The following is a 27,509-nucleotide window of genomic DNA, read 5'->3' on the forward strand; positions in this document are numbered from 1 at the left end:
CCCTGGTTCCTTTTTACTATGCACAATAGAGATCAGAGCAGAAATTGACTCCCGTGAAAAAGACCACGTTTTAGGTAATTTTCTCTCTGTAAGAGGTTAGCTCAGAATATCCCTGAGTGTATGGCATATAAGTCTTTTACATCTTTATTAGGTCAGCTTTTTTTAAAGAAAACGATTTCTACTGGACCCAAAACAGATTTTCTTAAAACCTGTTAATTAGTAATTTAAGGATGAACTCTCTTGTCTTGTCTGTGCTTTTACAGCACCTAGCACAACTTTGCTGCTGATACTAACAAAACAAATAATAAATAATGGCAACCACTTACACATCAACATACTGAAAGAGTAATTAGCAGCAGCTGAGATCCTCCAGTTATTACCAGCACTTATATTGATGTAGAATAGAAAACAATGGGACCTGAGACCTTGTCATCTGGTAACTTTTGACATGCATTTTCCGTTTAACGATTACCACTTTTCTGCCCTCAGCTCGCAGGGGCATACATACCAATGAGAGAAGTGCTCACAGATCTTGTGCGGCCTGTAGCCCACTGCTCTACATCCCTCTGTGTACCCTGTGGCAACTTCACAATGCTCAGCTGTGGGAAACAGCACAACACATGGCAAACTCCTGGCAATACTGAGTTATATTTGAACACAAAGAACTGAAAACACCCAGGAAACCTGTCATAATGATCCTCAAACTGCCTAGGCAAGCACATACACGGCTCTGTTCAGAGCATATTGAAAACTTTGTACATTTTTTTTTTTTTTTTTTAACGGAAGGTCTCTCTAACCCAGTCTCATTCTTAACATATTTGGATGGAGTAAAGTGGCTAGCTTGACTGACTGCAATGCAGCTGTACTAATTTACAGCAGCTGAAGATCTGGCTCTTTGATCAATGTTATCAACATTTACAAAACAAATGGGTTTCTCCTTTACCTAAGCAGTCTCCATGCTTCACTCAGCATCTCACTCTAATTTATGCATGAGAAAACCAAGTAGTCAGCCTCACTTAAAAAATATCTCATCAGGGCAGAAAGTATTCTCTACAGAATTACAGTGAATGAGGGTTAGGATAACAATCATATGCCAAAACTAAATGGCCAAACTGTATACTTCTACTATTCCTTTCCATTGAAGGCTGCTGCCTACCAGGCAACTGTAATATATTCTACAGAAGCCTGCTGCATAGAGTTTGCATAAACTGTGAATAGGACAATGGTGAAATATGAAATATATGAATGAAGATGTGTGCTAGCTGCATTCTGACCAGGTGCTGAGTGCATATTTCATGCGGAAGCAACACTGTCGCTTGGCAACTGCACAATACCGCAAGTATCTTGCACATTCTGATATGAATTATTGACACGGGCTCTAAATCAAACAACCGCAGCTGTTTCCTGACCATGCACTAGCTTTAGCTTCGCTCTTCTTCTAGCATTCTTACGTTGAGCTCTTGAAATCAGAACCCCTGGGGGAGAAAAATTTGCTGTGATGAGTAATTTCTGTGCCCTCTTACTGCTAATAGGAAATCCTGCTATTCCAGAAAGCAACCTAGCTTTCTGATGTAGTATTTATTTAATTCAGGATCCAATGTTCATGTGGCCATCCTTCCACTTACACGATCCATCAGGAATCCGCAAAGTGGGGTCTATGAAGATCTGAACGATCTAGTAGCACTGATCTTTCTGTCCCATTTCCACCTGTCATTACAGGCTCCTTTTTGTAAAAAAGCATGGGTGGCTGTAGCAGCAGCTCCCAACAAGAGGGCAGCCTGATGGGATTAAGAAAAAAAAGAAAAAATCCTGAATGGGATTGTGACTAGAAGGCTGACAGAAAAGGTATTCAAGAACAAATCTCTCCATTGAAGCAATAATGAATCCCCCTGTGACAAAGGTTAATAACCCTCCTCTTATGACAAATTTAATAAAATTAGCATCTCTTCCTATTAATGCTTAATCAAGGGAACATTTGGTTTTTGACTGAGTCAGGTTGCATTAGACTAGACAAAACATTTAGAATGCAACTCAAGTCTCTTTTGTTGACAGAAGGATGGAGACTTCAGCCCTGTGTCTATACGTGCCCCTTCCTTTGGAAAGGAGCATGTTAATGAGCGGGTTCGAAAGATGCTAATCAGCCGCTGCAATATTCATTGCAATATTAATTGCAGCGCCTCATAAGCATAATGGAGGCTGCCGCGATTTGAAAGAGCAGCTTTTCGAATAGCGTGCCGCCTGTGGAGATGGGACCTTCCGAAAAGACCCCCACAATTTTTGAAAGCCTTTCTTCCTATCTGGTGATCGGAAGAAAGGCTTTCAGAAACTGTGGGGGTCTTTTTGGAAGGTCCCGTCTCCACGGGTGGTGTGTGATTCGAAAAGCCGCACTTTCGAATCGCTGCAGCCTCCATTATGCTAATGAGGTATTGCATATTCATTGAAGTGCCTCATTAGCATATTTTGAACCTGCTCATTAACATGCCCCTTTCAAAAGGAAGGGGCATGTGTAGACCCAGCCCAGATGTTTTCCTCCCATCTCATTTCTGTGAGAACAGAAATAATCTTTCACAAACTCTGGTTTTAAATCAAGGCAGGCTACATCACAGGCATTTTAGAATGCCACTTAGAACATCAGGGTAAGTTGTTTTGCGTGTCTGAAAGTTGCCAAGGTCTCGGGTCCAAGGTTTACCTACAGTTCTGGGCCACTGCCAAACAGTTGCTGTTTTTTTGTGAAACAGGGCGAAAAATAAATACTTTAAACCACCGGGAAACAACTGGGAAACCAGAAGCGCCTGCATTTCAGGTAATTTAAACATTTTTTCAAGTTCCTGAAGATCACTCACTTTGTTGTTAAACGTTTATCCTACAGTAGTAATAACTACAGGCCTCAACCAGGATAGGAATCCCATGGAGGTAGCCACTGTATACTTCTTGGGGCCCTACTATCTGAGACAGTAAACCTAAAACTTTAGATTACCACACTGTTTATTTTTAAACCTTTCAGTGGCAAATAATTTTAACAGCCACTATCATGATAATTCTTCCAAGCCCAATGATTTTCATCTTACCAAAGCTTGGAATCCAAGTGTCAATCCATAACTCCAGCAACTGGCTAAACAGCAGCAACTCATTTCAAGTAGAAATTCCACGAAAAGCAGGATGGCAACCAGAAAGATGTGATTTAAAATTGAATAGTCTGTCTGGGTAGAAACTTTTTGATTGACCAGCACAAATGCTATCAGTAACCATGCTTCTTAATTCTAGGGCAGGACTAAAGATCAGAAAAAGATATTTCTAATCCTGAGTGTCTCAGACAAAAAATAGACTATTAAGAACTGTTCGCACTGGCATTCTGCTGAGATTTGTTTCATTGATAAATTCAAGCTAAACCTCCGTAATAATACCACAGACATAACTGAATGTATGCAGCCAACACAGTTTTAAGTACTGCTGGGTATTTCAAGGAGTTTAACAGAAATTTTTCCCACATCTTGGTCACTTGGAAGCTCACAGTTTTATTTTGTACTTAAAAAAGGGCAAAGGTACTTACTGCCTCAGTTCAACACTTGACTATTTTTATATGCACTTGGACCCTCCGTTTTTACATGCAAATCAAGGCTACAAACAGAGACACTAATTTTGTTACATTCATTATATTTCAGGCCAAAACCTACTCTGGGCGACAGATGAACTGCTGTGGGACTGTTCCAGTTTGTGGAGAACAGGATTTTGCCCTAACCCTCAACTGGCCAGAGTCTGTGGCCCTCCAGATCCAGAAGAGCTCCAGGAAAATCCAGCAAAGTGCCTCCCCCTCACTGTAACCAGCCCCTATCAGAAACTGCCCTAAATTCCCCACTTTTAAACTATGGGAGATGGTTTGGCACATGGAAGAACGATCAGGGCAAGATGACACTGATGGTGGTAGGAGTGAATCTGCTGGTCTTGAAAGGGAGGGGTAACACTGCTCAGCTCCACTGAGTTGCACACTTGAAGAAGATGGAGGATGATGATGCTACTTACACTCAGAAACCTTTCTAATCGCCTCCCACTGAGTCAGGAATTCCCCCACCTTTATAGGCTTGCTACTCTTTTCCAGCCTTGTGGGGTTTTGGCTAGCATGATCTGACCAAGAACGCTTAGGTGCCTGGCTGTTCTTTAGGACGCAGCAAGGAATGGGCTTCGAAGAAAGAAGCACACTAGAGCTGTCAGTTGACTTTTACTGGTTGCTAATTTCTGCCAAGCCTGATACAGCTTTGCCACTAGAATATATCACTGTTGTTAGTCATCAGCTAACTTGCTAGTCATTCTGTTTTGTCACCATCAGTTACACTGACATCAATGTTATTTCACACATAGAAACCTCACCGATTTCTGCCTCCCATTATGGGCTGAGGAGAGGCTGTGTGTCTCCCCTTGTGCTTCCTCTCACACCAAGCAATATTTGGAGACAAAGTCAGAGCTGCAGACTTACAGCTGAACACAATTTAATTGAAAATCCCAGGCATATGGAAAATGGGGGGTGTGGGCAGAAAGTAACGTGGTGGAGCAGAACAAATGAAGACTATAAGAAACATATGAGGAAAAACCCATCTGGTCAATTATGTATAAATGAGTTGATCCCATAGGGAATATTGTAGAAGTAGCAACTAGTTTCCTAATGAATAGGAGACAAATGAGAAAGTAATTTTAAACCATTTGGTTTTATACTGACTATTGACCAATGCAGGACAGACAACACGGAACTTGGCCCTCTCAAACTTTGCACTCAGCTTTTCAGACCAGATCCTCACAGCAGAGCTTCAAGTGCCAGCTGTAGCCAGGGGATAGAGGAAACCTGCCCACAGTCTATTTCACCTTTACCCAGGCACCTGTTACCAAAGGCTGGAAGTGGATTACATTGGAGCCAATATACTGACTCTATGTGCCTGAAGAATTCTCCAGCACTGGAGAAATCACGCAAAACAGCTACGAATGCAACACACTACAGCTTTAGCAGAACCAAGCAGCTGGCCCTTTAAGTTATGGAATGTTTGAAAGGGAGCATAAATATTTGAATGAACATTGCTTTCTTTCACACTGAAGATGATACAGCACAACTTTTCTACTGTGCATGTAGTTATTCAGGTTTTAATTGGTCTGAGAATGGAATCTGGTGTGAAATATAGTGCCCATGGCTAAACTAGCACCTCACTCTGCAGTCCTGATTTGCATGCAAGTATGCACAGTTGAAGCGCACATTAAATTTTTTCCTGACCAAAGACAAACAGCATTCATATAGTGTGTTGTAACTGACAGACAGATCAAACAGATGTCAAAAAATAAACCGCAAAAAAAAAATTCATCTGGTACTCTAGATACTGTGGCTAAGAAGCATAACCAATTAAACAAATACAACACAGCAAAGTAACAGAATGGATTTAAAATTGAATGGGAACCTTTGGTGGTTCTAAGCCACAACTGTAGCAATTTGTCAATCAACTACATTTTAGTATTAAGCTTAACACAACTAACTGAATTAACGGAGCTGATCTGGGGGTCTCTTTTTCCAGTTGACTCCCAAGGACTGAAAAAGAGGAGGATACTTTTATGCACTCTTGAAAGTGAAAGAAATTATTGTCTGCTCTAACTTTAAATAAGCTGGAGTCTCAGCTGGTTTAAAACTGGGATAACTCCATGTGAAGCTATGAGGATTTACAGAAGCTGCAGTTCTGATATACAGGTATTTGTTTATTCCTAATGGAAAGCAATTAACAAAGGACAATTAGCTTAAATATACCAGAGCAGGTCTCAAAATTCTATTGTAACTGTTTATAACTTCAAAGCGATTGTTTCTGTGCCAGAAATGGTCACCCCAAGAAGTTCACACTGAATGGATTGTAGACTTGGTACCTTGTAGGTTTTATTTTTTGAGAAAAACACAAAACAAACATTTTGAAGAAAATAAATATGATGTATGTCATTCTGTTACAAAGTGTTTGTATCCTGCTAAGGAACTGGCCTGGCTAGGAATGTTAGGTTGCTGATGGAATGCTTGTGTATATTTATAGTATTTAAAAAACACAAAACAAAAAAATACCCCCATAACACCCCTCAAAAAACAAAAAACAAAACTTGTTTTGAAAGGATTAGTTGCATATTAAACAAATGGACAAACAGTGGGAAAATGGGTCAATGGCCTCCAGTGACAGTATTTCTGAACTGGTTTGTAACATTAATAGGAAGAAACATTGTTTTTCCATGTCATCATACAGCAAAGGGATGCGTCTCTTAAGTGACAAAATGTAATTGTAATGCCATGCAGCTAGTAGACACAAGAGGATCTAGAGCTGGGTTTTAAAAGAGATCTGATGCACTTGGAGACAGTTTAAAATGTATTGTGAAGAAGTTGTTTTGTGGGTCAGAACAAAATGAAAGCAGACAAAAAAAGAATCTGAGGAATGAAGCAAAAATAATCAACAGGATGGTGATCCAAAATACCCTAGTGTGGCAGACATCAGGTGGAAGATTTCGGGCTCTCTTCAGAATGAGGTATACCTATGGCATTGCTCTTTCATTATAACAAGCCTTTTTTCCATAGGATCTTTTCATAGATCTAACACTGCCTGTATCTGTTTGAGTCCTGGCATGTCCTTGTAGGCAGGCAGCCTAAAAGCTTTCAGACTCAGGAGAAAAAGGGCAGCTTGTATGTTGCTCTCCCTGGTGTAAATGAGGGCAGAATAAGTATAAAAAAGGTAGGGGGCTCCCTTCTGCTATTTTTGACTCTTCTACATGAAGTCAGTTCTGTGTTTGTAGGGCTTCCACTAGTTTCAATAAGCACACACCTGCTGCGGCCCATGGAGCACATGTGCATCCACAAGATCCCATCCTCAACATACTTGCCAGGGTATTCGCTCCAACATCCTACTTGCATTCCTTGCACACCAAAAATGTCCCACTGAAGTCAATGGAAGTTTCGGGTCCATGAAGAGGCCCCAAGAATCTACATTGCTTTCCAAGCATTATGGGGGAGGGAATTATGTGGACTGAATGCAATCCACGTTCAAACAGGGGACCAACCTGGCTGTGCTACCACAACATACGCCCTCAACAATAATTATCAGTATTATACTTTTGTAAACAAGGATCCTGTTTTTCTTTTTTAAATAAACCTTTTGTCTTTCTAGGGTCATAGATGAAACAAGGGCTTTGTTAAGTAAAGACTGTTTCAGTTAAGTGTCTCTGGACTGTAATGAAATGCGCAACCAGGTGTGGAAGATGAAATCCAAGAAAGCAGAGTGAGGCAAAGGCCCTGATTCTTCACTGGGTTAGTCCACCCTAGTGTAATTCCACTGAAATCAATAGTGTTTGCCAGCATTCGCCTGCAATAAGGGCCACTTCCAAAGCCTTTTGAGATCTGTAAGGGTCTTTCCATCAATTCCAATGGCCCTAGAGTTTTTAAACACACATTGCAATTTTGATGACCTAGTTCAGTTCATGAATAACCTCTTTTCATGGGGCTAACAAGATATTTCAGTTAAAAAAACAAATCTGAGTTTTTGTAGAATTCATTCACTGCCAGAGTAATAAATTACTGCATTAGTCACATTAAGGTAAACAAGCACTTGATGTTGAAGCAAGGGAAATATCAAAGAAGCTCAACTTTCTTAAAGTATTTATTTGCATCCATTAATTTAAAATGGGGAGATATTTACAAGTACATACTGGATAGCTAAAATAGATTGAATATAAAGTAATCTACCTGAAAGGTTGTTTTCAAATATTTTATTCAGTTTCATGATCACAGTTAATGTACTTTAAGCATGTTAAACACATGAATTAACATGTGCATTTTAAAAAATTATCAATTTAAGAATAAGTTTTTGAAGAAAAATGCATTTTATAAATGTGATTATTAAGATTAACTACATACATCTAAGAAGGCAAGAGCTCTATTAGACCACTGAATGAAAATAATTACACCACACTGTAGAGCAAATAAAGCCTAATTATGGACCAGAAGTCAATGGAATTTTGTGTGTGTGTGTGTGTGTGTGAAAACAGACAATAGAAAGTCACATTTCAACTGCAGACAGACAAAGATCTGAAGGCCAAAGCAAACTCTGGTTTTCTAAAGTGGCTGATGAGCAGGGCAATGGGGTTTGTATTCCTTCCTCACTTTAGACCCATTGAAAAATCTCATCCTATCATGTGATGTGCAAGGGAAAGATTAATAAAGTGAAGTTTATTCTGGTGTGAGAACCCTCAGGTCATCTTACGGTTGAACTCCAGAGTGTAAAATATTTAGTTCATACACAAAAAATTGCAGGTCACTGCTCAGCATTACCTATATTTCTTTGGTCACTTTCAAAGCTCCAGTCACTGGGGTGAAGATTATGCAGGAGGGAAGAGATGATATTTTAACTTTTGTAGGTAAAAAAAGGGGGTAAGATTAGAGTGTTATTTTAGGAGGAATGTTTAGGCAAGTCATTTCTTTAAAGATTGGGAAAAAACACATCTTTTTCAACTGACGTTTACAGTGTTTCTACTTGGTACATGATGATAGAACCAGAATCCAGTAATTTAGAAAATAATTCTCTAGACTAACATAATGAATGTTAAAATGTTAGCATTTGCTTTAAGCCCAATGCAAATTAAGGCCCCAGTTCACAACAACACCCACAGTCAGGACAGCACACAAACACATGCTTAACATTTACGCGTGTGCTGAACGGTGGTGTTCTGAGTAAGTAAGTATTTTGTAAGTCTGAGTTTCTGTACCCTGGATTGCTGTGTTAATGAACTGCCGAGAGACAAGCTGAAGATACAGAGTGTCCTCCCTACGGTCGTCTTCAAAGATGTAAATTTCGTTATTAGAAAATTAGCAGGATTGATTTGGTATTTCAAGTTTATCCCTCACTGTGACTTTTTATTGAGGAATTGAGGGGAAGAGGCAAACTTTTCTGTGTCAGCCTGAATGCACTAATTTACAGCTCTGTGTGTATGTATGTACAGGGTAAAGAGAATTAATGGTGGAAATATTACAAACTGTGACAAAGATACCTAAAAACGCTACAGTCAAACAAGCACAGCGAAGAGTTGTCTAATGGATAAAATGCGGTTTATGACATATGAGTTGCACAATTATATTTTCAGGTGAGATCATGATATAATGACTGCACCCCACTAAGTATTAAAAGCAGCTTTTGGATTATTACATTTCCTTTGGGAATATCTGAAGTTAAACACCTGAGGAGCTCTACATTTTTTGTTGTCACAAAAACTACTGTGTTGACCCAATAAGAGCTAAATGATGAGGTCTGACAATCTATATGAACACGACACAAAAGTCAGAAGCGTAACAGAAATATAAATAGTACGGCTTCACTTTATATTTTGCGTTACACTGTTCCCTCTGTATAAATATTGTTCTTGGAAAATAAAACACACCATGATATAAAAATGGCATTAATGTCTAAACAGATTACATAACGAGGCTTGAATGCAAATGGCAGTCAAAAAAAGTAGCCTTTTAGCAGAGGCAGCCCTATTAAAAGGAGCATTCATATGGGGAGGCACAGCCAACAATCAATGCACACATCATCATGCAAACCCAAGGATCACTTGTCATCCTATGTTTTCTTTTACAGAAAGCCTTTTACCTCCCCTTTGTTGCTGTAATGTCACCAGGCTGAGAAGAGACCTTCTTTTCTTTGACACACCTTAACTGTCTGGAGTCTATGGCTTCAAAGAATATTCCAGAATTTGTCCTGTAGCTAAACAGGCAGCTTTAGAGCTAGGTCACACGGCTGCCTCACACTAAGAGATGTGCTCTTTATCATTAAACGATGTCACCCAGATTAATGTATGCCCTTTGGGACAAGTGACAGCTCTCTTAGGTTTCAACATGGATGCAAAGTGGCAATATCAAAGACTGCGCAGTGCTTACCAGGTTCATACTAAACAGACAGATGGTCACTCAACTAAATGAAGGGAAAAAGGACAAGAGCTGGACTTCAAATACTCACTAATATGGTTCTGTCAGTCCTTTAACCCTGCTGCCCTTCCCAAATCAATGGTTGTTTTTGATTTCAAAACACATGCTGTTATTATAAGGAGGGAATTGAAACTAACAAAAAATCCTGTGCTCATGACCTTGGGACACAGGAATTAGTATAAAAGAGCATTCAATCATCTTAAATAAATATATTCTACATCTGGAATTACAGCACATTCATGGGATAAACACTGCCATAATTACAACAGCATGATTTAATCTCCATACTGTTTTTGATTAATTTTGGTCTAATCTGGAATATAAGACGTGGGGATCAGAACCTGCATCTCAAATGCTTCTGCAGAACATTCTTCCCATATTCATTTACAGTACTGAAACAATTAAAAAGACATTACAGTATTTTTCTCCCAGCTGCGTATGTCTGTAGCTTTAGCTACTAAAATACACTTTGTATACCTCAAAACTACACATAAAATATCAAAGATCACCAAATAAATAAAAGCAAAAGAAAACTGGACTAGTACTGCCTTTTACACTTGAGACCTAATTCCTCACTCCCGTCAAAAATTCAGAGAGGACTGGGACAATTGCTTTTTGTTTTTTTAAAGGAAAGATTTATACACAGGTTCGGATCCAGAAATTAAGTTTAAATGCAAAAATATCAACAGGTTTAGCTAAACGAGATGGGGTCAGTAACAAAGAATACAACAAAACCATAACAAACAAAGCAGAAAAGCATCATATTTTGGTTTGCTTGAGATATACATAAGGTGCAACAATTTCTTCTCTAGAGGCATTTGTGGACAAGAGGGAGTGGATGAAAATATTTGCTGGTATGCTTTTGGAGTACACACAACAGCAATATAATTTCCCAAAAGCCAAACAACAACAACAACTGAAAATAATAAAAATTAAAAACAAAACCAAATCCAATACAGTAAAATGTTGGTCTGAAATTTTCTTGTGCTAACAAATTTTGTTACCTGAAAATACTGATACCCTTTCTAGTAGATTCAGGGAAAATTCTTGCTATTGAAATCAAGACATCACTCTGAGAACCAATACAGGCAAATGCCTAATGAACTATAAAGCTTTGCAGGATTTCTGCTACTCTCAGTGCCTAACCGCTTAAAAATTAAGCATATCTACAAAAAGGTTTATAAGTATCTGAAAACAGTCATATCCAGTAAATTGGCCCAGCCCCACCCCTCTCGAAGGAAAAGCAGAGCAAGTAAGGTATTGATTCACATAGAAAAAAAGCAATAGTTTTTGTTTCTTTTAAAAAGGTACCATTAATATACAGAATCATCTTAAGGAACAATACTGAAATTTAAACTGAAGAATGATGGGGCGGCTCTGGCAAAAATACAGCTATTTTAGTGGGTTCTAGAGAAATAAGTTAGTACCATTGTCAAGGTGAATAGCCTGCACCATAAAATATTTGGATTTCAGCTAATTATAAAGTGGTCCAAAACTAACAGCCACCTCACTGTCACCCAACAGTTTTAAAATGTCAACAGTGTTTCTGTTTTTTTAAAATAATTTAGAAAAGGTTAATAAAATTGTATTAAAAATATTGCCACATGCTATAATGGCACCATCGGGGGCTTTTTACCAGTCTTATTTCTACCTGAATTTTAAAAAGCCTTTTAACATACCTATCACTATAAAACTTTACTTCCTTTTCCTTCCCTTCCTTCAATACATGCATCTTTCAGGGTGCTACTTTACAGGTATGGTAATCACATTTCCCAAGCTACCTACTTTTTAAATCAACACTTTCATCATTTGTTACAACTTGTGTGGTATGTTGTATAGCATTTCCCAAGATTGAAACTGGAGACTTTCACTTGTCTACAGGAACAAAAGGCTAAAATCTAGCAACTACTAATAGAGTTACTTTCCATATGGCTATTACATCAAATTAGAATTACAAACCCCCCCCCAACCCCAAAACACATCAATTCAGTCAAGTATAAATAAGAATGCCTGATAGAACCATGTAAACTCTCATTATTTAAAGACTTAATTAAAGAGCTTCAAACTCAACCTAATACTATCAAAACTTCAGCCAGTAGGAAGAGAATTAATAAAAAATTATTGCTGGGGTCCAATCTGGTAAATCTTTGTGCTGTGATGCAAAACGTAGGGAAACATCTTGTGCTATGGAAGAAGTACCCTGTTGAATTTGTAGCTTTAGATTAATTTCTAGTAATCATTTTGCATCTGTTGGTAAGAAACAACCACCTGGCTTATGCAATATTTTAAGTCAATACAGTGAAGATAATCCAAGTGATACACTTGGTGCTGGCTTCTGGGATGTATTTATGAGAGCATAATACATAAAGAAAACAAAAGCAAGGATAGGAACTGGCAGGTGAATCTCTGCTGGATAGCCTAACTTTAGTCAAACATTATTCTTCAGTCATGGTTTACTTGCATACAACTTACCACTTCACCAAAACGAACTACAACTGGCTCTTTTTTATACACTCTACCAAGCCAAGTTAGATTGCGCATAGTAATTACAACAATTCCAGTGTCTGTAAAATGTAAAAAGGTAGGTATATCAGTGTGCATGTATATTGAAGTCATGTCTTCAAGGTTTTCAGAATAGTGAAGTAATACTAAGGTCACTTCTGAACAACATATTTGTAGTACTTGTTTTTTGTTTATATGAGCATTTCATGCCATCATTTAGACATCTATGCAAAATAAAGGAACCCTCCAATGCATGAAAGACAAATCAATAATATGCAGTGTTATTCTTTCCCATATGCCACTCCCTTTTCTAATGGTTATTCAACGCGAAATTAAAAACAAACAAAAAACAAAATCAAAACACAGCCTGTCAGAATTTTTGCCAGTAAACTCTACCACTGGTGGTGGCAAATATAAAAGTGCAGAACATCCAGACCACATGGTTGAGCAAACACCACTAACAATGGTACATCTGTCCATGCTGCCTTGAGTTCTCCAGAACAGGTTTTTAAATTCATTCTACAATATAAATGTAGGCATAACCTATTATATAAACCATCTTAGAACTTAAATCTTCATGTACAAAAATGACTAAGAATATCTAATAACTAGTGCAGTGCGTCAGTGTTTTTGTTTTTGTTTTGTTTTTTTTTTTGTATTTTTGTTTAGAATAACTAGGTATTATATGAAACTAGCTTCCATACCCTCAGGTTGGTAAAAGAGACGCTGTGTGAGCTACTGTGGAGGCAGCCTTTTTCACACAAACCACCTGTGTACTTTTTAAAAGCCTTCAACAGAAAGCACGCTCCAGGATCATTCCACTTCTTTTCATTACTAGAGAAATAACTCCACCTTCCTAGATGCTGGGTTCCAACTGGCGGACTTGGCCCAAGCTGCTAACTTCTGGCTTCAAGTGAAAACTGGGCCACTCAGAGCAATAAGCACTTGTTTGCAGTCTATATTTTCCATCATATGGACTGACTAGCTTCCCTTGGTAAAGACAAGGCTAGGATATTAGGTAAAGCACAATGTTTTACAATAAGGTGGAGCTTCACTGGTCGGCGCAGGAAATAAGCACCGGAGCCTGAGACATTTCTTTTGGCTGTCCGTCATGTGGGAGAGGTGTTGTCCTCTGACTTCTGGGGGGAAAAAACAGAGAAGAACATCCATAAATACATGCAGGATATAATTTTTAAGACTAGAAAGAGAAGATACTTAAATTGTCTTATTCCGCAGCATCACAAACTGTGCACAAATATAGTATGTACTTTGTGTCACCCCACCAAGAAATAGTCACAGAAAACGTCCCATGCATAACAGACTGCAAGCCAATGTGAAATAAATTTGAAGTCTTGATGGCATCTGACTAGGTCACAGCAGCACATCAGCAAATACAGAGCTAAACAACAAATTACAGACACACAAGTGTTGCCGCTCATATTGTGACACAGCTGGAGACCTGACAAATAAAACATTATTGTTTAGTTGTGGCAAGAGAGCTTAAGCATATAAGACGACATGGATTTAAATCAAAGCAATAAGGTGAAATACTCCCCTCACCCCATCTTACACTTACTGCATTTCAGGAAGCAGCAAACAGCACATTCAATGGCTTGCAAATGGCATGGTATTTTGAGTCCCCTAGAATTTAATGCCAACCCGACGGCATGGTCAACCGGAAGCATAGCAGACAGGGCTGCCCGGTGTCCCGGAAGCCCTGTCTGTCGACAGAAGGCCTGCCCGGAACATCCAGACTGCCCTTCCATTGACAGAGGCATTCTGCCTCACGGGGAAGCAGCAGAACGCTGTCAACTAAAGTGCCGCATTCTGTCGATTTACTGTCATCAGAATGCCCTGGGAATGTGGATGCTCGGTGGGTTTTGTGGGGCTGCTGAGAGGCAGGGAGAGTGATTAGGGAGTGGAGATGAAGGACCACAGAGGGGAAGGGGGACAGGATGACATGGAGGGTGACTGGCACAGGGGGACAGGATTTTACCTTGATTCCAATGTACCTGTTAAGTTTTAGTTACTAGAAAGGGTTTCTCTTGCCATCATTTCCAATTTTAACACCTCAGAACTGCAGTAATGTTAAATGTCTCTCTTTGCAGTTAAATAAATGTTTTATTCTTTAATGAAAATGAATCTTCATTGTGTTTAAACTGAATTGTCTGGTAATACCCTGAAAAGTAGCAAACTGTTGCACACTACCCACTTGGCAGGGGCCAGAGATCTTTACTATCTGAATTGTCTAGGAGAAGGGTGGCTGGACTGTGCAGAACACATGTTGTGGAGAAAAAAATCCAGCACAAGGAGTATGACAGGGCCACCCTGCAAGTGGTAACCAAGGCTTGTGGAAGCCAAAGTGTTGATTACAGACGGACACTCAGGGCATGACCTGCATGCAGTTTGTGAGACCCCCAAGTTGGGGAGCTATAAAGAGTACAGCATTGGGAGGCACCTGAGGTTGCAGGGAAGATGGAGATTCAACCCCTCACTGGTCTGGACTGCACCCCAGACTGTGACAGCCTGATTCTCCTTTTAAATTACTTGGGGCCACTCTAGGAGTTTGAAGGGGCCCTAAATTGGGTGTAGGTGCAAATGTGTTTTGCGCCCATTCTCAGGAATCTTAACTCTGCCAGAGTAGCATATAGTGGTTGCAGCATAAAGGAGACTTGGATCCTTTGTATTCAGTTATGACATATGATAGGTAAAGGAAGGTTGTTGACCTTATAGCAACTGGATGTTTTTCAAGATGTGTGGTTCCTATGGGTATTCACTGTGGGTGTACACTGTGATTGCTATTCATACTTCCCGATACGGTCTCTTGAGGAGTTGGTAATACAGGATAGCATCAAATGGTATTGGTGAGCTGCCACTACAAACCTGACCTTTGTAAAAACCCTTGGAGCTACTAGAAAGCAGAAGTGGAGCACCCTGTACTGGAAATGGCCTAAGCCCACCACAAAATGCTGCTGTCTTCAGTATGATGGGTTGATAGCACATTTTCTGTGAGGTGCCAGGGTGTGTATCTCAAAGGAATGCAGGGTGTTAACATAGTCTTTGACTGAGTGAAGTGATTTATCAATTCTTTCATAGAAAAGGTTGCAGCACTTCAGGAGGCAATATTCCATCACTTGTGCCTGCTTGAGGAATCTGGAAGCCTTCTGCCAAGAGATCCCCTGTAACAATGACCAAGATTTCCATGGAGAAGGAAACCATATTCTGCTGCAAACAGGGAAGCAGGAAGGGATTACCTGGCTTCATTTTCCTTCATCTAGGGTAGCTGGAATCGAGGCCTATATTCCTGATGAATCTACTGATGAATGGCAAGAGATTATTGTAGTTAATGTTGTATTTCAATGCGACTTTCTGCAACAAGGAAGAATAGGAAGGCTGCAGAAAAGCTGTTTCTGCCAAAGAGATCTTGTCTCATCATTCTCGCCTGTACCATGGTGAAATGCATTTCACTCCATGACCACTTGGTCAGGAATTTTTGGGTTGTGTTGTGAGAATGAATGTTTAGTGCCCATAGGCAGAACAAAATACTTCTTTCAATCTTCTTTGGGGTAGGAGCAGAAGAAGCTAGTGTAACTTCCTGGTGATACTTCTCAAGATTTACAGGTCAGTTCAGAAATGGGCCCTGAAGCTGGAAGTTTCTTTGCCTACATTTATCCTCTTGATTTTGTTTTCACTCTAGTGAGGCCTTTGCTTGAAAAAAATCAAACGTTTTAATCCTATATTTGCAAGCTGACGACTGGGACATCGTTGCAGCTTCTTGACTGATGAGTGCCACCTCAAAATGTCCAAACCAGATTACTGAGGCTGATATTTATTCCCAAGTTAAGGCACCAGTATTACTGGGAAAGAAGATACTTGATAATTCACAAGTCACCTGCTCTGAGGAATATACTCGAGCAAGAGTACATGAATCTCTGCTCAAGCCAGGCCCCTGCTTGGTTCTGAAACCCTGCCAGTGTACTCCCAAGACAGGCATAATTTTAAGAGATCTGTGGATTTAAAAAGTGTAGAAAGTGCTTGCAGTTATGGTGTAAGGAACGTGTCTGGCTTATAAGGAGATGAAAGAAAGGATCCTTTTGGTTATCACACAGCTGAAAGACCGCAAAACAACAGAATGAGAAAACTTCACTCAAGCATTTTCTTTTTCCAATGTGCTATCTTATCAGATGTTGACGAAAGAGACTTAGTTCAAAGCACATGTTGAGAAGAATTTTGGAATAAATTTACACAGTGGTTTGCATGAACTAAGTGGACATTCAAAAAAGGACCTCAAAATTGCAGACTGCCTTAAATAGTGAAGTTAATCGCTGTAACATCTACAAAAATGGAAATTAAAGAATTGTTTTGCCTTGGTCTTCACAGCTGGGGATGTTAGGGAGATTTCCAAAACTGAGCTTCTTTTTAGGTGACAAATCCAAGGAATTGTCCCAGACTAAGGTTTCATTAGAGGCAGTTTTGAAACAAAATTTTTAACTAGACAGTAATAAGTTACCAGGACCAGATGGTATTAGCCCAAGAGTTCTAAAAGAACTCAAATAGGAAATTGCAGAACCACTAACCTTAATCTGTAACCTTTTAAATCATTTTCTGTATAACCGGAGGATAGCTAATCTGACACTAATCTTTAAAAAAAGGGTTCTAGAGGTGATCCTGGTAATTACAGACCAGTAAGTCTAACATCAGTACAGTGCAAATTGGTTGAAACTACAGTAAAGAACAGAATTGTTAAACATATGGGTGATCACAATTTGTTGGGGGGGGAAAAATCAATATGGTTTCTGTAAAGGGGGCTGGGAACTGGCGACAGGGGAAGGATCACTTGATGATTACCAATTCTCTTCATTCCTCTGGGACACCTGGCATGGTCCACTGTCAGAAGACTGGATACTGGGCTAGATGAACCTTAGGTCTGACCCAGTATGGGATCTGACAATCCAGCACTGGATAGGGTGTCATGACGTACTGCTGGTGAGCGATGGTGAGTGTTCCTGATTGTTCTTATATGCCTTTCTGAGTGTTTCTGGGCCACTGGGTACTGTCAGAGATGGCTCTTGTTTCCCATGAGCTCCAGGTATACCTACTCCAAGGTGTGGAGTTTCCCAAGGAAAGGGGAGATGCCACCCTCTTCTTCACGGATTAATGGGACAAACTCTGTCTTTTTATGGGGTGTTGCTGTCTATGTTCACTGTGTTCCCTCTTACAGGATTCCTTAGGCCTGCTTCAAGGTGCTGGAGGGGCACTGGCAGGAGGCTCTGGTCAATGCAGCAGAGAGCAAGAGGACCCCAGATCAGAAAAAAAAAGCCTCATGGAGACCTTCATCAGATGCCTGAGGAGTCTGAACTCCTTGGACCGCCCGCTATAAAGGGGAAAGGGTTGTCAGATCTCATACTTTGAAGGCAGTAATGGTAACATTTACGCAGGTCACATACTGGAAAGTACCAATGGGAGAGGCAAGACCTGTAGCATCAGACCTAGGGCTTCAGTGTCCCAAGCATCGGGGGAAAAAATAGTCCCTGTTAACTTACTACCACTTATAAACTGACTGTGAAAGAGAAATTACGATAGAAACTGTTTACAATACTTTCAGGTTAAAGATCAAACAACTTAGAAGACACGGAAGACTCCAGTTCCAGACCATGAGCAGAGGCACAGGCATGGACTTCTGGCTACTGTATGCAAGAATTTCTAGTCCTGAGTGTTGGGAGTACAAGCACACCCAACAGCGAATACCGAAAGGAACCCGCACTCAAAGAAGATCATCCATTAGAGCTCATCAGACCTGCTCACATTAAAATCTTCTGGCATTTTCCAACCTGCTCTAATTAGAGAAGTGAATTTGTTTTCCACAGCTTCTGAGGTTTTGTAAAATTAGTTAATAACTAAATATAGGCAATCAAACAAAACATGTTAAATAACACAGTAACCCACGTGTGCTGTTCCTCCTGCAACCCTCCGGTATCCACAAAGTACTCTGCTTACAACCCAAAGGGCTGCATCACATACTAGTAGGACAGCATGGAATGTAAGTCAGGGCACAATGTGGCACATCCCCCAATCTAAGTCTGTATTTTGTCTTCCGTTCTCCAAGGCTGGGTCTACACGTGCCCCTTCCTTTCGAAAGGGGCACGTTAATGAGCAGGTTCTGTGATCGGAAGAAAACTGGGGGGGGGGGTCATTTTGGAAGGCCCCGTCTCCACGGGCAGCATGTGATTCGAAAAGCCGCACTTTCAAATTGCCGCGGCCGCCATTATGCTAATGAGACACTGCATCTTTCGAACCTGCTCATTAACATGCCCCTTTAGTATAGACCCAGCCCAAGTGCGTAAGAGGCAATTTGCTTAGCTGCTGTTAGATATGAGTCCCCAGGTGTTGTTTCTACCTCTGACTCGAAACCAAAGAGCAATTTGTCCATATATTGCAGCAACTATATGTCTGTAGTTCAGAATATGCTTAAGGTGGTACTTGGCCACTGCTAATAAAGGAGAATATATTGGGAGCTAAATTTTAAAGAATGCCCAAAAGTTGAAGTTACAGAATCATAGGGCTGGAAGGGACCTCAGGAGGTCATCTAGTCCAGGCCCCTGCTTCAAGCAGGATCAACCCCCACTAAGTCCATCTCAGCCAGGACCTTGCCAAGCTGGGACTTAAAAACTTCGAGGGATGGAGAATCCACCACCTCTCTAGGCAACGCATTCCAATGCTTCACCACCCTCCTGGTGAAGTAGTTTTCCTAATATCTAACCTACACCCCTCCCTCTTCAACTTCAGACCATTACCCCTTGTTCTGCCATCTGACACCTCTGAGAACAGACTCTCACCCTCCTCTTTGGAGCTCCCCTTCAGTAAGTTGAAGGCTGCTATTAAATCACCCCTAAGTCCTCTCTTCTGTAAACTAAACAAGCTCAAATTCCTCAGCCTATCCTCACAGGTCTTGTGCTCCAGACCCTTAATCATTTTTGTTGCCCTCCACTGAGCCTATTCCAGCACATCCACACCATTTTTATACGGGGGGGGGTGTCCAAAACTGGACACAATATTCCAGATGTGGCCTCACTGGTGCTGAATAGAGGGGAAAAACTATTTCTCTAGATTTGCTTGAAATGCTCCTCCTAACGCACCCTAGTGTGCCGTTAGCCTTCTTGACTACAAAAGCACAGTGTTGACTCGTATGCAGCCTTTCATTCACCATAACCCCAAAGTCCCTTTCTGTCTAACTGCTGCTGGGCCAGTCGGTCCCCAGCCTATAACAATGCTTGGGATTCTTCCGCCCCAGGTGCAAGACTCTACACTTCTCCTTGTTGAACCGCATCAGATTTCTTTTGGCCCCGCAACACTTCAGAACAGGCACTGCAGTGAGACGATGGGCAAGGAACGCTTGGACAAATGAAGGAAAGGAATAAGACAACCAACTTGTTCTCCCTTCTTCAGTGCAAATCCAGGAATCACACCAGAGTCAGTGAAATCTGGGTTTATGCCACGTAACAGACAATAGTATGACTGCCAGCACGTTTGCCTGGTCTGCCTCTGCAATTTCACATTGCTAAACAATGCAAGGAAGCAGAAGCTCTTCCCCACACTTGCTTTTTTTAAGAACAGGTTGTTTCTCTGCAGTGCTGGGTGAAAAGACCAAGTCGTATCACTGTGTGAAAGCTTTTCATACGAGAAATGTCTTTTTAAAAGAAGACGACTTTTACAGAAGCCAGCTGATTGCACAAAGAATTCCAAGGGTTATCTAATTTTTTTGTTTTGTGCACCTGTAATTTTTCTAATCTCCTTGTAATAGTTGAATACATGCTGTTGACTATTAAAACCATTTTTATTAACAAGGGGAATATTGGGCCTAGCTCATGAGGCTGTTTATCTGGTCAGCAGTTGGCAAGATTGTAAACACCGTGGCTTATCTGTTCCTCTCCGTGCCAGTGCAGAATGTTCATATGACAAAATCACCTGGATGCCTTCTGCACTGTAGAGTACAACGGCCAAGTGCCGAACTGTCCCTACTCAGAAACCCGTGTTGCTCACTGTGGTTCTCTTGGTGTATCATTAAAGGGTGGCATCACTACTAATTAGCCAGTGTGCAGTTCACCCTACTAAAACAGGGCAGCGCTATACACTAACCAGTCAAGAAAGCAGCAGCGGTGGAAAGAAACGACTAAGTTAATTGACTCAAATGTGACATCTTTTACATGCACTTTGCAGCCGTCGAAATACAGAACCCTGTCAGACAACGCAAGGATGAGGCATACGCTGACCTGTGTACATTTTCCATTGCTGCTACTTCTGCAAGAGCAGCTAGGCTAAAGAATGCAGAAACAGCTGGCATGCCTGGCGTAACGTTATGAGTCTCCTCCGCTTCTGTGTTTCCAGAGCATTCGTCATTGCAATCAGTCTCCACGCTTGATGCTTTCTGGTGACTACTGTGTGGTAGCTCCTTTGATTTTTCCTCTGCAACAAAAGAGAAAGTAAAACGTAGACAGTGAGGCAATAAAGTCAGTCACCAATTTCCTAAATGGCTAAAGCTGTATGCTGAACAGCACTTAGCATGGCAGTGTTAACAGGAATTTTTCTATCATTACTTGAGGTTTTACTGTCTGTGTAATCCAAGTTTGCTTACTGAGGTTCTCTGCCCTACTCTAATGGCTGGATGATATAGAGGTTTATGAGTCTTCTGTGTCACGGGTGTGTAAAGTGGCTGGTGGGCCCCTTCCGGGGAGGAAGAGTTGGGAGCATGTAATTTCCTAAGGGGGTGCACAGAACAGTTGGCTGCTGGGTCTCAGGCTCATTCATCTCATTAAATGTTTCAAAATATGTTACTGTTTTTATGTACGTGTATTCACAGTTATATACCAGTTAATAATTTTTTTATGCTCTACATATTTATTTTCTTACACATGCCAAAAGGGTTTTTTTTCACATGCACATAATTGAAATTTCCATCAGTTTGGATTACATTAGACAGGTTGGGGGGGGCGGGTGCAGGTGGGATGCTGCTCATTGCAGGGACAAAAAGTGGGACCCAAAGTAAGAAGTTTGCTCACCCCTGTTGAACATCTTGCAATCTACCAGAATTGTAAAAATTGTATTTTTTGGTTCGGGAAGTAGAGGCTCATGCTTTTAAATCCTGCGGTTCCAAGTTTAATCCTCATTGGTGACAACCCAGCTAAGGGCATCAGATTACTCCTGTATTTATACACATTACAGGGTCAAATTTTACACCCACTAATGTACCCACTCTGCAAGACACAACACCTTCACTTTGCTGGAAGGTCGCAGCAGCAGGAAAGGAAAACGATGCCCCAGCACTCTTTGTACTCCCCTCCACCTCATCATATAGAAGTTTAGAGAGATTTTTTTTTTACATCTAAAAATGTTATTCAACAGTACATTCCCTGTTTGGCAGTTATGGAGTCCCCAGATGGTACGACCCAATTGGTACATGTGTTTTTACAGAAATATTTTTCCTCTATAGGCTTACAACCTTTTCCCTGCCAGCTTACTTGCATCTCAGAACCACTTTCAGTCACCTACATTTATCATAAATATAGACTCGTCTCCTTACCCTGAGCCCCTCCTGCTGGTGACACTCGGCCATCTGCTGTCCGAACGAGATGTGTGATCTTAGTCTTCCTCGCTTTCCTCTTTTGGCTACCGACCAAGGGTTCGTGCAGCAGTACTGGCTCTGGAGTATTTGGGACAGATACAGAAGTTTTATTCTTCCGTGTGGGCTCAATGGGTTTTTTGTCTTCTGTGAATATGGCTGAAATGGGACAGGTCCGTTACAATTACAAGTGAAACATAAAATGCTACAATTGCTAACTATACACACATTCGTATATGTCTGCACATGACACTATTCTCCCTAATGGGACTGCATGAAATTTGCAGAGTTTGAGCCATGGAAGTGTTTTAGATTTGAAAGGAATAGTACTGGACCAGTTCTTTCAGATTCCCTTGAGATACAAGTTTCTATTATTTTAAAAGGCTTTAGTGAGTAAAAACTGTGACAAAGTGATGGTCTCCTGAAACATCCTGGACACACCTTGTGTAAATAAGAGAAACTGTATTAAATTAGGCCAATATCTTTGATTTCCATTGCATTAAAAACAAAATTGTGCATTTTACTGGGAAGCCATATGCGTTGCCTAGAGAGGTGGTGGATTCTCCATCCCTTGAGGTTTTTAAGTCCCGGCTGGACATGGTCCTGGCTGGGATGACTTAGTAGGGGTTGATTCTGCTTGAAGCAGGGGGCTGGACTAGATGACCTCCTGAGATCCCTTCCAGCCCTGTGATTCTGTGCGATGGAAATCTTCTACGAAGTGGACGCTAATAATTTCCTCTGATTATCAGTCCTTTGAAGCCAGCCTCTGACATACACTAGTACCACTAACTCAGCCAGCAATATCGTCAATTTGTCCAGCTACACACACAGCTCAGCACAAGAGTCTGCTCTTTCTCAGGGACTCTCTTTTTGCCCCACCATCCGCACAAACATAATACAGTTCTGCGGTGATCTGGAAGCCTACTTTCGCCGTCTCAGACTCAAAGAATACTTTCAACACAATACTGACCAGCACACCATTACACAGACACCCTACCAGCAGCACAAGAAGAATAATTCCACATGGACTCCTCCTGAGGGTAGAAATAACAGTCTGGACCTATACATAGAATGCTTCCGCCGACACGCACAGGCAGAAATTGTGGAGAGACAGCATCGTCTGACTCACAACCTCAGTCGTGCGGAACGCAATGCCATCCACACCTCAGAAACAACCCTGACATTATAATCAAAGAGGCAGATAAAGGAGGAGCTACTGTCATCATGAACAGGTGTGACTACCAGAAGGAGGCTTCTGGACAACTCTCCAATACCAGATTTTACTGGCTACTTTCCTCAGATCCCACCGAGGAATACACTAAGAAACTACACCATCTGCTCAGGACACTCCCTACACAAGCACAAGAACAGATTTATACCAACACACCTCTAGAGCCCCATCCGGGGCTATTCTACCTACTACCCAAGATCCACAAACCTGGAAATCCTGGACGTCCCATCATCTCGGGCATTGGCATTCTCACTGAAGGACTGTCTGGTTATGTGGACTCTCTCCTCAGACCCTATGCCACCAGCACTCCCAGCTATCTCCAAGACACCACTGACTTCCTGAGAAAACTGCAATACATTGACGACCTACCAGAAAACACTATCTGAGCCACTATGGATGTAGAGGCTCTCTACACCAACATCCCACACAAAGATGGAATAAATGCTGTCCGTATCCCTGATGATGCTACAGCACATCTGATGGCTGAGCTCTGAAACTTTATCCTCACACACAACTATTTCAGATTTGGTGATGATATATACCTTCAAACCAGCGGCACAGCTATGGGTACCCGCATGGCCCCTCAATATGCCAATATTTTCATGGTTGACCTGGAACAGCGCTTCCTTAGCTCTCGTCCACTAACACCCCATCTCTACTTATGCTACATTGATGACATCTTCATCATCTGGACCCATAGAGGAGACGACTCTGGAGGAATTCCACCGGGACTTCAACAACTTTCACCCCAACATCAACTTCAGCCTGGAACAGTCTCCACAGGAGATCCACTTCCTGGACACCTCGGTGCTAATACGTGATGGCCACATGAATACCACCCTGTACCATAAACCCACTGACCGCTACGCCTACCTTCATGCCTCCAGCTTCCATCCCAGACACACCACATGGTCCATTGTCTACAGCCAAGCACTAAGATACAACTGCATTTGCTCCAACCCTTCCAACAGAGACAAACACCTACAGGATCTCTACCAAGCATTCTCGAAACTGCAATACCCACCTGAGGAAGTGAAAAAATAGATCAACAGAGCCAGACGTGTGCCATGAAGCCTCTTACTACAGGACAAGCCCAAGAGAGAAACCAAATGAACACCACTAGCCATCACCTACAGTCCTCAGCTAAAACCTCTACAGCGCATCATCAGGGATTTACAACCCATCCTGGACGATGATCCCCCACTTTCACAGGCCTTGGGAGGCAGACCAGTCCTTGCCCACAGACAACCTGTCAACCTGAAGCAAAGCCTAACCAGCAACTATACACTGCACCACAGTCACTCTAACTCAGGGACTCATCCATGCAACAAACCTCATTGTCAGCTCTGTCCACATATCTACACCAGCAACACCATTACAGGACCTAACCAGACCAGCCACACCATCGTGGGTTCATTCAGCTGCACATCTACCAATATAATCTATGCCATCATGTGCCAGCAATGCCCTTGTGTTATATACATCGGACAAACTGGACAGTCTCTATGTACAAGAATAAACGCACGCAAATCAGATATCGGAAACGGCAATATACAAAAACCCGTAGGAGAGCACTTCAATCTCCTGGGCCACACAGTAGCAGACTTAAAAGTAGCTATCCTATAGCAAAAAAATTTCAAGACCAGACTCCAAAGAGAACTTGCTGAGCTACAATTCATTTGCAAATTTGACACCCTCAGATCAGGATTAAACAAAGACTGTGAATGGCTGGCTAAATACAAAAGCAGCTTCCCCTCCCTTGGTGTTCACACCTCCAGATCAACTGCTGGTAGCAAGCCTCATCCTTCCTGACTGAGCTAACCTTGTTATCCCCAGCCTTGCTCTGGCTTATTTATACCTGGCTCTGCAGATTTCCATGATCAGCATTTGATGAAGTGAGTCTTTGCTCATGAAAGCTCATGCTCAAAACTTTTCTGTTAGTCTGTAAGGTGCCACAGGACCCTTCGTTGCTGTTACTAGTTGAAAGTGAATGCTCCAAGGGACAAGAGACTAGGAAAAAAAAAACCCCAACCACAAAAACAAAAAACCTAAACCAAACCAAAAGGGTTTCTGGATGAATAGTCTCAAACGGCCATGAGACAGGATCCTTGATAGGCCCCAGTCCTTACGATATGGTGGAAGAACTGGGTTTATGGAGGACCCATAAACCTATGTGCTAGTTCTGTGCTGAAGTTGTAATGAACTTGACACCAAAAAGAAACTCCTTGGATGGGGTTCTGTAGGATTGCTCCTGACAGAGCCTATCATAGTGTTGGGGGTTAATACTGACAGGCTTGTTGGCCTCCATGTAGAGGCCTTCTGTAGTTCGCTGTAGTGCTTTTAGTTTAATAAAACAGGCTTGCATAAGAACTGCCATGTGGTATTTTATAAAGAGAAAGTTACTTACCTTATAATAACTGTTATTCATGATGTGTGGCTCCCTATCTGTATTCCGCTGTAGGAACATAAGTGTGCCAGGCCTGGAGCCTAGAGATTTTGAAAGCAGTAGCTATTGGTCCTTACATGTGCCCTGGCTCATCTTGTGCCTCTAATGCAGAAAATAAATTGCAAGGTGGACCAACCACTCTCCAGTTTTTTCTCTATCATGAAATCAAAGATGATCCAGAGCAGAGAGGACGGAGGGGAGGGTTAGTGGAATACAGGGAAGGACCAGGCATCTCGTAGAACCTCCAGTTACTAAAAGGTTAAGTAACACTCTTGTCTTTGAGTGCTGCTCCCTATATGAATTCCACTTCAGGTGACTGACAAGCACTACTCAAAGAGGAGCAACGTATGAGGATGCAGATGGCAGAGCCAAATGAAGGCCTGCCATTCTGGAAGATGTAGAGGAGTCCCTGTACCAAGCCATTGTGACTCACTAACATGGAGATGGTACTCCATGTAGATGCCTTGCATATGTGAAGTAGTGGCACCTTCTTCAAGTGATTCAATAGGCGCTGCTTGCTCTTACCTCACGAGGAGGGGGAAAAAAGAAAAGATTAGATAGTTGATGGAGTGAAATAAAACCAAAGATTTATTTTGAAACTCTTTGAGAAGATCTAACCTGACTGCTTATCTTTTCTGCTATGGCGACAAACAGTCTAGAAGACCTGATTGATTTTTGTTCTCTGGAGAGAACAGGCCAATGCTCACTGGAAGTTGAGGAGATGAAGCCTCCTTTCTATGGAGCATGCATGCAGTTTGGGACCTAAGTAAATTGACTGGCTCAGCTGAAACTCCAGAAACTACTCTGAGGTGAACTGAGGGTATAAATACAGTGAGACTTTGTTCACATTGAATACAGTGTAAGAAGTATTGGTCCTTATTGCTCCAGGCTCACCAACTCTCTTGTCTGAGGTGATGGCTACCAGAAATGAGATCTTCCTGGATGGAAGAGATATGGGACAAGAAGCTAATGCTTTGAAAGGAGGCTTAGTGGCTGTGTCTACACTTCTTCCTAAAACCAAATAGGAAGAAGGGGTTTTTGAAGTCCAAAGGGCCCCCATCTACACAGGCGGCATGTGTTCTGAAAGTGACACTTTCAAATTGCACGCAGCTGCCGTTATGCCAACGAGGCACTGCATATTCATGTCAGTGCCTCATTAGCATCTTCCGAACTGCCTCATTAACATGCCCCTTCTGAAAGGGGTTGGTGGTGGTGCAAGTGTAGACATAGCCAGTGAGCATTGAGAGAACAAGGTTTGAGTTACATCGAGTGTAGGCTTTGCTATAGGTAGAAAGGTTCTGCTTAGGTCTTTCAAAAACCTGCTACTTAATGGGTGCACGAAGATCAAGTAGCCCTACAAAGTTAGATGGTATGCACCACTTGCTACCAAGTGGACCCATAAGACGTTGTCATACAAGTCTACTGTTGCTAAGGAAAGAATATAGTCCAGGAGAGGAATATCTGTTGCTTCTGGGACTATAAGTGTGTCTTGGAGGAGGGACTGATGGTTCATCAAGCACTTCAGAATCCCTGAGGAGAAAGGAGATAAGGAGAAAGCCAGTTCTGCTTCCAAGGGAAGAACTGATGGTGTCACTGGCAGGAAACTGTAACCTAAAGATGGAAGGGGAGACAGACTCCCTTCCAGAGGCCAGCTCTCCTACTGGAGTTACGATCTCTCTCTCAAGGAGGAGGGACTTTGTGGAAGGTGAGATTCCAGGTCTGGGAGAGCAAAGAAATCCTC

General features: G+C 41.6%; 1 protein-coding gene across 2 annotated transcripts in view; it reads right to left on the minus strand.

Annotated features, from left to right (window-relative positions):
• Positions 1-7,645: 7,645 nt before the first annotated feature.
• BBX (BBX high mobility group box domain containing) overlaps positions 7,646-27,509 on the minus strand; it is a 209,667-nt gene continuing 189,803 nt past the window's right edge. For both annotated transcript variants that reach the window (XM_074998974.1, XM_074998983.1), the window contains 3 exons: positions 22,053-22,250; positions 20,746-20,938; positions 7,646-13,614 (listed from right to left, as the gene is read on the minus strand). In XM_074998974.1, the coding sequence (XP_074855075.1) occupies positions 13,527-13,614; positions 20,746-20,938; positions 22,053-22,250 (479 nt within the window). In that variant the 3' untranslated portion in view covers positions 7,646-13,526. The remainder of the gene's footprint in view (positions 13,615-20,745; positions 20,939-22,052; positions 22,251-27,509) is intronic.

Source organism: Carettochelys insculpta, chromosome 1, assembly GCF_033958435.1.
Source record: "Carettochelys insculpta isolate YL-2023 chromosome 1, ASM3395843v1, whole genome shotgun sequence".
Classification (NCBI taxonomy): domain Eukaryota; kingdom Metazoa; phylum Chordata; order Testudines; family Carettochelyidae; genus Carettochelys; species Carettochelys insculpta.